This window comes from Mustela putorius, unplaced genomic scaffold (genome assembly GCF_011764305.1).
Source record: "Mustela putorius furo isolate JIRA1106 unplaced genomic scaffold, ASM1176430v1.1 tig00000095_pilon_pilon_pilon, whole genome shotgun sequence".
NCBI classification, from domain to species: Eukaryota; Metazoa; Chordata; class Mammalia; order Carnivora; family Mustelidae; genus Mustela; species Mustela putorius.
In genome coordinates this window covers 7136235-7148494 of record NW_025421280.1, presented here as the reverse complement: position 1 = coordinate 7148494, position 12260 = coordinate 7136235, and the positions used below count along the sequence as shown (strand labels likewise).

At 46.1% G+C, this 12260-nt stretch overlaps 1 protein-coding gene across 1 annotated transcript in view; it reads right to left on the bottom strand.

The window, feature by feature from the left end:
* The window catches only part of LRIG1 (leucine rich repeats and immunoglobulin like domains 1), a 109093-nt gene that overhangs the window by 69427 nt on the left and 27406 nt on the right, over positions 1–12260 (bottom strand). Inside the window, exon 2 of the mRNA XM_004738322.3 lies at positions 2728–2799. Within this exon, the coding sequence (XP_004738379.1) occupies positions 2728–2799 (72 nt within the window). The remainder of the gene's footprint in view (positions 1–2727; positions 2800–12260) is intronic.

Genomic DNA, 12260 nt, shown 5'->3' with positions numbered 1-12260 from the left:
GGACTGTGGTTCCAGACCTCCAAAATAAAACCACTGCTAAACCACCGCCTGCTGCTTTGCCAGCCTGCGGTTCTCCTCTCACTGAGGTTTCCAGATCAGAGGGAGGGCTGTGCCGGGTTTAAGAGAGCTGACAGCTCCCGGGAAGGCCTTGAACCCACTTAATTTAGAAGCAACTGTATGTCAACTATGACTTTTTTTTTTCTTTTCTTCAATATCCTTTCCCACCTCCCCACCCCTTACTCCTCTTTACCTTCTGCCTCCACTATGGATCAGAATTCCCTCCGGGAAAGGCCCAGATCTACATCAGTGAGAAGTTCCATTGCTCTGGGCTCCAGGGAACTCATCTTGACCATCCTAGTGTGACAGCAGGGACTGTAAACAGTCATAATGGTAAGAGGCCCTCAAGGATTTGTTTCTTAATAAATAAGTAAAGCCCAGCTTGGGGGGCTGCGTGCTTCCAAATGTTGCAGAAGGAAATAACACTCAGTAGCCTCACCATGTGCAAAGCGGTGGACATCACCTCCAATTTAATAATTCTAGGTACCACTGGTCATGTGTTCGTACATCCACGTTGCAGACAGGGAAAAGCAGCACTGAGGCACTAAGTAACTTGTCCAACGACACAGACCGGCAAAGAACAAAACCACAACTCAAATCCAGGTCTGTCTACTACCAAAATTTGTATGATTTCCACTACACCACAGTATCCAAAAAATGCAGTCTCTGTCTTCAGGCCTCCCACACTAGGAAGGGAGTGTTGGCACAGAAAGCGTGGCAAGAATAGACTGGGGTGGGGGGTAGGCCTATTCAACCACTTGCTAGCATGCAATCCCGGCCACGCCTGGTCCATGCCTTGGTTCCCTCGCCTGTCTGGAGAAGGTGGCAGCCACAATGAGGAGGACAGCTGTGCTAAGGACAATGGCTAGCTAAGGTCAACCTTCATGAGTGCAATATCAGAAGATGAAGAAGAGCAGTCGTCACACACAAAACAAGGAGCTCAGGATGCGGGCAGGGGCCTCATCTGGCTCACGAATGCAGCAGGAATTCCGAAGAGGGAGAAAATTCAAGGTGGAGACAAAAGAGTCTATTTTATTAGGTCAAATTTGCACAGTGACCCACCTCCCGCTTTCCTGCTCCCTCCACTGGCTGCTGACTAGGGTCCTGGACAGAATATTCCCAAGGGCTCCTTCCAACTATGAAGCTCTTTTAACTTTGGAAGTTTAAACCTTTTTTAAAGACACATGGAAATCATAACCTCAATTTGGAGAATCTGGAGATGGGGCTAGGGGATGCTGGTATTTTGCCAATTGCACCAAGGGATAAAACTAAGTTTTGTTTAGATAAATCATCCAACAATGAAATCAAAGAATAATAAACAAGGACTTCTATCGGTTACATATAAGGACCAAAATGTGTAAACCACTTACCTAATAGTATCTAATAAAAATCACTGAAAATAGAAGCACAACAGGGTGAATAATTCATAGACTATCCATGTGTAGTAGGTTTTACATAAAAATTTAAGTGGTGCCTGGGTGGCTCACTTGGTTAAGTGACTGCCTTAGGCTGAGGTCATGACCCTGGAGTCCCAGATCGAGCCCCGCATCGGGCTCCCTGCTCAGAGGGGAGCCTGCTTCCCCCTCTCTGACCCTCCCCTACCATGCGTTCTCTCTCACTGTCTCTCTCAAATAAATAAATAAAAATAAATAAATACACAAAATAAAAATTTAAGTGGGACATCTAAAAAATTTTAACTTCCATGACAAAGTATTCAAAAATGTGAAGGTTAAGTACAAAAACTGATAGAAAACTGTACGATGTATATACAGTTTGATCTCCAAATTCTACGTGTAGAAGTATTTATTTTCACAAAGCATTCATAATGGTTATTATATCTGGTGATTTGAATTAGTCTTTACTGATTTCTAGACTCTCTTAATTTCCTGCTGTAGTTATGTACGACTTACAGAGAGTTTCTTTAAAGTCCCTGTGAACTAAAATCCTGATAAACCCAACTTCTATGTTAAAAGCAGAGTTCTTGGGGTGCCTGGGTGGCTCAGTGGGTTAAGCCTCTGCCTTTGGCTCAGGTCATGACCTCAGGTTCCTGGGATCCAGACCCAAGTCAGGCTCTCTGCTCAGTGGGGAGCCTGTTTCCCCCCCCCCTCTCTCTGCCTGCCTCTCTGCCTACTTGTGATCTCTCTCTCTCTGTCAAATAAATAAATAAATAAAATCTTTTTATAAAAGGGGGGGCAGAGTTCTTCACAGTCAAAAAGAAGGAAAGAGGGAAGCCTGATTTCCAGGACCCTGCACTGGTAGGGGACCTGTGAGGCAGGGAACTGGTTGAGACTGCTGATGGGAGGGGACAAGCCAGCCCTGTCTTCCATTTTCCTGCACCTGTGTTTCCTGGGGAAGTGGAGGTAGTGGGCTGGCACATATGCTTGGGCTCACGGGACTACTTCCCCAGCAACCGCAGGGGCAGAAGCAGGCAGTGTGCCAACACAGAGGGTCCACAAGGTTTCCATAAGGGAGGGGACCCTCCTATCCGCCCCCCCCCATGTCCCCGTTATTTCCCTGGGATTCTAGTGTGCCCATGAGAAGGGAGGGGCTCCAGGAAAGGAGCACAGAAAGCTGGCAAGCTTATTCTGCTGATCCAGGCTGGGTGAGAGGGTTTCCCCAGGAGCTCTTAGTCCCCCACCCCCAAATGCAAGTTGAGGAGAAAGCACTCACACTTCCTGTAGATTCGGCAAGTCCTCAAAACCAGCAGGGTCAATCTCAGAAAGTTTATTATAGCTCAGGTTTCTGGTAAAGGAAGAGCAAAAAACAATTAATGATTAATTAATTAAAGCAACACGAAACATTAAACCCCAAATCCAGAACTCTTCTACTCCGCCTCCCCCCGCGACCAGGCCCTCTCCCTCGTAACCACCCCTATCATCCCATACGTTATTTGAAGTAACCTTAGTAACACTGAGATTTACAGACAGAGCTCCTCCCCACATATATCCACAAACAAGTCACTGTGAAAATCTCAAATCACTGAAAGTAGCGAAACCCAAATGGATTTCAGTCGATGTAACTTTACTACTTAGCGACTTCTAACGGTAAGTCAGTCCTCTATCTACGTTAGAGTGTGCTGATCCAAACATTTTGCACCGAATCAGATCCCAGGCTATTCTGAATAGCATTTTAAAAATCAGTACTTTAGTAAAACATCAAATATTGCTCAGTAGTCCAGAAAAGGAGGGGTCAGGAGCCGACCCTTTACTGTCTACAAATCAGTGGTTCTCAACCGGGAATGGCGTTGGCAATATCTAGAGACATTTTTAGTTGTTACAATTGCAAAGAAAGGTGGGGTGGGGCGTAGAGTTGCTACACACATCTCGTGTGTGTAGGCCAGAGATGTGGCTCAACATCCCACAATGGCACAGGACAGCCCTTCACAACAATCACCCGCCCTGAGTGCCAATGCTAATAATATTCAGGGCTTGAGAAACCCTGGTCTGAGCAAGATCTGATGACGACAATGGCTAAGATGCACACTCCAAGTTGAAGGAACTGCTTAGAAAGTTGAGACCTTACGAGACCCTAATTATAAGGTTATCCACGAACATGATGCACCCATCAATGAATAAATACTGGGAGTGACAGTCACACAAGAGAGAGAGGAGCTGCGGTTATGGGGAACTCATGGCTGGTCTTAGCCAAAGGCAGTGAAAGCCTCCCACGCAAACAACCTTCTCAAGAAGATGGCACCTGCCGCGATCATTCAGATTGACCTCTCTCTCCTCTCCTCCCCGAGCTAGACCCTTAGACAAGGAGCTAGCAAGCTGACCTGTGTTCAGTCAGCCAAGCATCTCGGATCAGCCCTCAGGCTAGGCCAGTTTGATCTTTCAGGAACAGAAATCCAGAGACGTGGTCCAAGTGGAACCTTGGTGCACACTGTGCCTTGCTCCCTGCCACCAAAACACACCCAGTCCCACGTATGCCGCAGAGGTCAGCACTATTCATCTCAGCTATTAATACCCTTGGCATTAATGCCAAGTAACGGAACTGTGAATCGTGCGTTTCAAGTCTATCATTAAGCAGCACGTAAGTGGCAACTAGCTTTTAAACTTCCTCTAGAGACATTCCAATCAATACTAACCTACAGCTGATACCATTTCACTGTCGACTCAAGGCATTCATCTAAATAAAAGTCAGACTGCACTTGAAATTAATGGTACATCTGTGTTCAGGGCACAGCCTGAATTAAAAGCAATTTGTCCAGAGATTATGTTACTATAAAAATTGAAGGTGGTAATTTTTTAAACCACATACTGAAGTCAAGTGCGAGCTTGTCTGTGCCTGGGGGTATTTACGATCGGGTACACAGAAATCAACAGGTTAGACTTGAAAAAGAAAATCCACAAATGAAGAGAATTCTTTCACATCAGAAAAAAGACTGGACAGAACGAAATTTTCTTCTATTTTGAGAGGGTTACCATAAATAAGAGGGCTGGAAATACTGTTTCTGGGTCTAGAGATAACGTGAGTTTACAGTATCTCCAAGGTTTGCATCATCATTGGTTATGAGAGCTACTGAGCTGGAGGAGACATCCAGGGAAGACTCAGAGGTCACAAAGGCAAGAGCCCTGGAGGGCAAGCAGGCAGTGTGGACGGTCCCCCTGCCAGGTATGCAGAGAGGCCGACACAGAAGTGCTTGCTGGTCCATCAAAAGGGGGAATTCGCTCCTGTCTCTAGAAACTAGGCCAATGCAGACCAGTCTTCATTTGGAAGAGAAGCTCAAACTCTGAATTCTTAGGTGAAATCCTTTCAATTCTTAAAAAAAAAAAACAAAACAAACAAACAAAAATAAAGTAAATCTGGATGGGTCAAATAGGCCACATCAGACTGAGGACCGCCAGTTTTTAACCTCGCGTTCTGGGCCACCAACTCTTCAGGCATTAAGTTCAAAATGCAAGTCTTGTTTCTGGCTTACAGATGTAGCCAGGGATGGGCGCAGTCTCTGGAATGACATTACTCCCTTATTCCCTACTCCAGGAGTGGTATTAGAATAAAACAATTTTTTAAATCGTGACACCCCTTTGACAGAGAGAAATCACAAGTAGGCAGAGAGGCAGGCAGAGAGAGAGAGGGAAGTAGGCTCCCTGCTGAGCAGAGAGCCCGATTCGGGACTCGATCCCAGGACCCTGAGATCATGACCTGAGCCGAAGGCAGCGGCTTAATCCATTGAGCCACCCAGGCGCCCTCGTGACACCCCTTTGGTCCGTCGTCCTTGTAAAGAGCAGACAAAATTTACTTAAATTTCAAAAACGTTGTATAATTTCTGCTCGTTAGGTGAGGCTCCTTGGAAAAGGGTCTTCTGCAAGCTAGTCTTATGTGGAAGAGGGACAGTACAAGGCCCTCACGCTGAGATTCCAGCAAACAGCAACCAAGATGAAGACAACTGCACATGGAAATCAACACCCTCCCTGGGCCTGCCTGGAGGGGGCCCCTTTTTGACATCGAATGAACTCAAAAAGCCATCTTATCAACAGATGAGTGTCAGAGACAGGTCTGAAGGGTCATCCTCCCAGAGCGGCCTATCAGCAATTATGGACAGAGGACACAGGCCAGAGCTCAGGTCCCCTGCAACAGCTTTGACTTTTGGCCACAGAGATGCCCAGCTGTGAGGTCTGAGCAGCGACCAGTCCTGAAACCTGGGGACAAGCTGCTGACCTTCAACTGCTGTATCAGGAAATGGGGGAATATTTACTGCCGTCTCCTTGACAAATATTATCTGAAAGGAAATCCTCAAAGACATTTTCTGGTTTGCTCATCCCAGCGAGACGAACGTGCCGCATGTTGCTTTGGTGTGGTTTATACAAAACGTAAGAAGTTACCATCTTCACCACGCTGAAGTGTGCAGCTCGGCAGCATGAAGTGTGGTCACGCTGGCGTGCAACCACTGCGACCATCCAGCTCCCCAACTCTGTCACCATCGGCCGAGACTCCGTAGCCCGTCAACACGGACGGCCCGTCCTCCTCTCCACCCCCCGCAGCCCCCACTCTGCTTTCTGTCCTGTGGATCAGGCTCTTCTGCAGACCGCATGTACCCGTCCTTTTCCGTCTGGCTTACTTCACTCAGCAACGTGTCCTCAAGGTCCGTCCGTGTTCTAGCCTGTGTCACAATTTCCTTCCTTTTTAGGGCCGAATAACATTCCATTGTGTGTGCCTGCACACACACATACCCCGTATTTTGTTTATCCACGCAGCAGCTAATGGACCTGTGAGTTATTTCCACCGTTCTGCGATGATCAAGTACACTATCATCAGCACTGGTTTTTTTTTCCTCCCAGCACAATTTTTTATTGAGACATAACTGACAGGTCCCCAACATCATGATAGGATACCTCAGCATAATTCTTAGTTTTTTTTTAACTCTTTGACTGCTCTGCTTATGGCTACCACTCATTTCTCAGCAGTTAAGGAAATACGTCTGTTCAGTCCAAGAATTGTGCAGGGAGGGTTGTGAATTCTCATGTTGGGTCAGAAGAACAATCGAAGGGTTAATTAGTTTTTTAAAAAAACCCACCAAAAAAAAACCAAAAATCTTTCACGAGGTCTCTCTTTCAGGTGGCAGCTGACACGCACACAAATTTAAAGCATCTCACGTATTTCTCCAAACACGATCGCCCCTTCCCAGGCCCGACATCTGAATGTGTCTTTGGCTGAAGGTTTCAGATTCTCCTGTCAAAACAATTCATCTGTCAACAGGACAGATGCTGTCAGAAGCATTTCTGCACCTTTCAGTAGCAGCGAGGGCTGGAAAGAAACCTCCGGGAATTCAGTTACCGCGAATTGCAGCTTTCACTAAACATTTTGTCAGCCATTGTCATAACACAAATTTTCCCTGTTCCTCGTACAAAGGGTGCGCAGAGCTTGGAACAATCGGGCCCAGCCGTAGACATTCTTTCAGCTAATCCGCTGAAAGATGACTGTCCGGCCCACCATTGGGAGAACACACAGGAGGGACCTCTGCGGAGAATGGCTCAAGTTTTATCCTGGTTTTATCTGTGTCTGAGAAGTAAACTGTTCAACAGTGTGTGACAACAATCTGCTTGCTGAGTGTTTTTCCTGACAAAGACCCCCAATCCTGACCCCACTGTGTTGGAAGAGCTAAGTCCGTGAATAGCCGAGCAGTCACCACTGTTACAGAAACCCGTGCCATCCAACCCGCTAGCCCGTGGCTGGCCATGCAGCTACTCACTGTCACACGGAACGTAATTAAGATTACACAAAATTAGGGCACCTGGGTGGCTCAGTGGGTTAAAGCCTCTGCCTTCAGCTCAGGTCATGATCTCAGTGTCCTGGGATGGAGCCCCACATCAGGCTCTCTGCCCAGCAGGGAGCCTGCTTACCCCTCTCTCTCTGCCTGCCTCTCTACCTACTTGTGATCTCTGTCAAATAAATAAATAAGATCTTAAAAAAAAAAAAAAGATTACACAAAATTAAGAATTCAGTTCCTTCGTCATGCTAGCTCTATTCCAAGCTTGCAATCGACACGGGAAGCTCATGGCTATGGTAAGGCCCAATGCAGACAGAGGACTTGGCCATCATGGCTGAAATTTCTACTAAACTGTCCTGTACTGAAATTGTTCAGGAACTAATACATATTTTGAGTGAACTGGCACTTATGGAAGAAACTTGGATCTCAAACATAAAACTGAATTTCCTAATAATTCAAGAGCTTTGTTAAAAATGTGGTGGGAGATGGACACTGACCTTAATACATACCCTTTAGCCGCACAAAATTCTTAACCATCCCAACAGAGGAGAGGGCATTTGAAAATTCAATGCACTAGGAAGATACTCCATAAAAAATGCCCTCTGAGTGTAACTCTATAGGCTTAATCAGTATTTACATAATCGGACCAGCATCTTCCTGGATTACAACCAGAACCGCATATTACAAACTTGGCAAACATTATTCAAAGCTGGCAAACAATAATTCATTGACTCCCTGGAAGCTGAGGGATAAAAAGTTCCGTTTGCTATTGAGTAAGCTGTGGTGAGGAAGTAACCCCAGCATCGTTAGACCGATGTAATGAGTATTTCCTCTTCAAATGCAAGCCTTGCTCACAGACCACTGACCAACACAGACAAACCTCCTGCTCGGGAGAGCCGTGAAACGCCGGGCTGTCTTTTTCAACATGACCAGGAATCCTAATTCACGGTGGAAGAAAGGGGTCCTAACTCCATGACAAGCTTTCCCTGGGGAGGGAGGTTTTTTTTTTTACTCAGTTTGGTTTCCAGGCCAGCCTGTTTCCCCTTACTCAACTCCGTCTGGACCCCTGAACATCATAGTATTTGCATATTTTAAGCCTTTGATATTTGCTAAACTGAGTAATACAGCCAAAAAGAGAAGTGCAAAGCCATCCAATGACCCATCTGGTGAGCGCTACTGGAACACCCAGAGCTAGCCTGGAAACCCCTTATTTCTTGGAAAACTGGGGTCCCATTCTGACCTCAAAAATTGTGCTTGCCACCCACTGAAAAAGGACTCACCTGCTTAGGACTCCCCAGGAAAAAGCGATTGGTCCTTTCAAAGTTCAAGGGGTGTGAGTGAAGAAGAACATACAATTTGTTAAACTTATTTAATCCCTTAATCTTTTAAGGCCATTTCTGCTGCATTCTTACCTTCTGAGAAGTTACGTGTGGTGCACATCGAGTTCCAATAAAATCACCACGTTAGGCTCCCTCGACCCACATTACAGGTTTTATGAGAATAAGGGATTTCTTTTTAAATCTACAATATTGAATGCTCTTATCTTTTTTTCTCTGTTGTGATGCTTTCCCCTCCTTGACCAAAATCCACGACTGAAAGGCTGATAATATGCATTAAAGGCTTAGATGGAGAATAATAATAAAACTGCTTCTTAAATGGGAATCATGCCTCTGGCATCCTCACCCACGAATTCCCACTCGGGAGATGGATTTTGTACTTGCTGCCATCTTTCCTCAGGAAGTTAAGAAGCCCCATAGTCCCTAAACTGAGGCTTAGAAAAAGAAAAACATTCTGCAAACTGTTAAAGGTAAAGTCACTCAGCTATCAACTCACTACATACAGCTCATTTTGTCATTCGGTCAGATTTAAGAAAGTAAGGAATGAATCACAGTTACTTCCATTTTTGAAAGTGTTACATTGATAAATCTCTGTGCACACCAGGCCTGCAAGCAACTCAAAAAAGAAGAGATAATATGCTCCAGCCATACAAGGACTTCACAGTAAGAACCTGCATTTACTCCTTAAAATTGGCTATAGAAATCAGCATGGGCCTCTGAACTCTAATGCTTAACACATTACCTGACAGAAGTTACCCCTGCCTGCTTCCAGAATCCCAGAAGTCTCATATGTGCCTCCCTATCTTAATGGCTCGCACCTCGTACCCCCACCCCACAGATAATTTCAATACAGGTCTAAGTCTTTGTCCTTTAGTAACAGACAGATGTCAAGTTCAAATATTCACTGTCTACAACGTTTACTGCGCTGTGATAAATTCTAACACAAATGAGGGTAAGATCTAGTCTGTAACCTATTGGTCAGAAAAGACTCTGAACCAAAGAATTACAGTCAAAGGCTCTGATAACAGCAAGCATCTTCTGAATGGTAGACCAGGAGGTACAGTGTACATTCGTGGTTCTTGGGCCAAGGCTGAACTGCAGGGAAATTTATTTGTTTGTGAGACTGAGGAGTGTCTGGAGAAAAAGTTTTCACCAAAAACATAAAAGTTGCAGCTCCTCTTCAGAACAACTGTTGGGCCAGCATTCCTGATTCCAACCACCAGCTATACTTACTTGGCAAGGACTGCAGCTGACCATGAACCTCACTGCTCCTATTATCTCTCCCAGGCCCTCCCTACTCACGTGCACTCCCTGTATTTGTCATCCTTACATGGACACCACTGCGTCCAGACGGCATGTAGAGCGGGGAAGATTGGCTGTGATGAGAAAGGTTAACCAGAAAGAAAGACCTTAGTACACCCTAAAAAAGAGAAAAGGAGCGTGGTTTTTAAGGAAGAATGCCAGAAAATAAAGCCAGAAAAGTAAAATAAGGTGTGAAAAGTATGAAACTAGACAAAAAGCCAAGAAGTCAAGACCTCGTAGAAAGGAAAAGGGCAAGACGTGAAGAGTTTTAGGGCAAAGTCCAGAAGAGTCGTCTGTGTTATCAGATCACAACCCACTGGCCGGTTAAGTTAAGGGTTACATAAACCTAAACAAATCCCAGTGCCAGGTCCCTCTTGACAGTTAATCTATGGGGCCATTTAAAGCTGATTTCCAGAGGAAGAGAACAGCTCCTTGTTCATCTACTTAGAGTTCTGACCAAAAGAACCAACAACCCCACCTCCACGGACAGTAATCAGCATCTGCTTTCTCTAACATCCCGTAACGTGGAAGACTCAAAAACCTGTTTTTCCTACCCAAATCTTAGTTTGGCTGAAGAGACAAAACAACTGAATGTGCTCTCATGCCTGTTTGTGGGGGTGGTCCCGCAGGGAAGTCCATAAATATCCCATAACACTCTCTCGGTAAATATGGTACATGCATCATTAACCCCTAAAGATTAATTAATGGAAAGGAGGCACTCTGGCCTCACCAGCTCTGCAGTTGGTGGGTATTTCACAAAGGGAATCTGAGCAGGAAAGAGCTGCTGGCCACAGGCTGCCCCTCCCACAAACCTGTCCTACAGGGAGCACCACCCATGACCACCCCAGCAGGGGAGAGGGGCCTACAGCCACCATCTGGTTTTGCTATTACAGAAGTGGCTTTGCAGAGACTTGGAAATGGGGAGGGGAAGAGAGGGGTCAGGAGTCTGGTCACCTACTCTGATCACCTACTCTCTGCTTGATCCAATCTCTGAAAAGGGATCACAAATTCGCCCTTTCAGAGAGTCCTCAAGCTCTAGAGGACTTTCCAAACTCATCACACCCACAACAGGACAGGATCTCCCTTGCCAGGCATCATCCAGCACAGCAGCCCAGCCCTGCTGGGGAACAGAGGGTGGTTGCTGCCTCCCAGGCAGGCTCGCCTGCTTCATCAATCTCTTGTCCAACGCGGCCCTCCTGCCCCGAGGCAGCAGGCGCTCTGGTGGGAGCAGGAGGTTCATCAATCATGACCGAGAGGAGACAGAAGTGTAGCGAGAAGGCGTGCTCACCTCTGGCGTCACACGTAGGGGCTGGAGTTCCTTCAGTGAAAGGATGGAGGGCATTCTCCTACAAAACCACGCTCCACGAAGGCAGGAAACAGAGACTTCTGCCTCCACAGTAGTTACAAACAGGTCGGGCAAGAGGCACAGGAAGTGAGGGACATATTAATCTGGTGGATACTTTCGGAATCCGTGCTCTGTGAAGTCCTCCTCTGGTCACAGATCACTGTTTTCCTATCCTAACACCTCACCTGGACCCCTCGGCCCCCACCAACATCTGCAGGAGGCTGAGCTTCTCGTAGAACCATGACTGCAGATTAAGAGTGCGTGTTAATACCATGACGCAGCCTTAGAACTCATTCACTTTGGTGTCACGTACGGAAATGTCAACTAGCAACAGCCCGTAACTGTTTCTTTTGAGTCAATGCATCACGCGACAAAATTATGTAAACATTGGCACAATCATCAACTCTGCGTGACACTGTGATCAATGTCCCCTCCCCGCACACTGAAACGATTCTCCACTTAACCCCGACGGGTTTCACACACCTCACCGAGGGCCTCGCAGAGAGGAAAGTAAACGTTTTAACACATAAAAAACACGTAAGCCATCCAAAAGTACTCCTGGTCACAAGAACAGGGTGGTCAAATTCCAAGGCTGCTTTCTGCCAGAAGGTACAGCTGAGCATTTCACTGGGATAAAGGAATTCTATACCACTGACTCTGGATTCTTCAGAACTGAAACCTCCAATACTCCAGTAACATACTACTTCTCGAGCACGGAAGACACGTTCAAATATACAAAACAAATCAACAGAAATCTCTCCTTCCCTCTCTCAGAGTCACTACACACCCTCCTCAAACCCTCTTGTCTAGGAGTTTCCCAAAAGCAGGAAAAGGGTAAAGGCATCTGGTAGGCTTTCTAACATGAGAGACTGGTCAACGAAAATTCGGACAGTACACAAACCTCTTGTGAGAGAAACTTACACCCAGAGATTTAAAAAAAAGAAAGAAAGAAAAAACTTTGCAGTAACTACCCTCTGGACAGGTAACGATCGGGGTTTGCTGTTGCTAC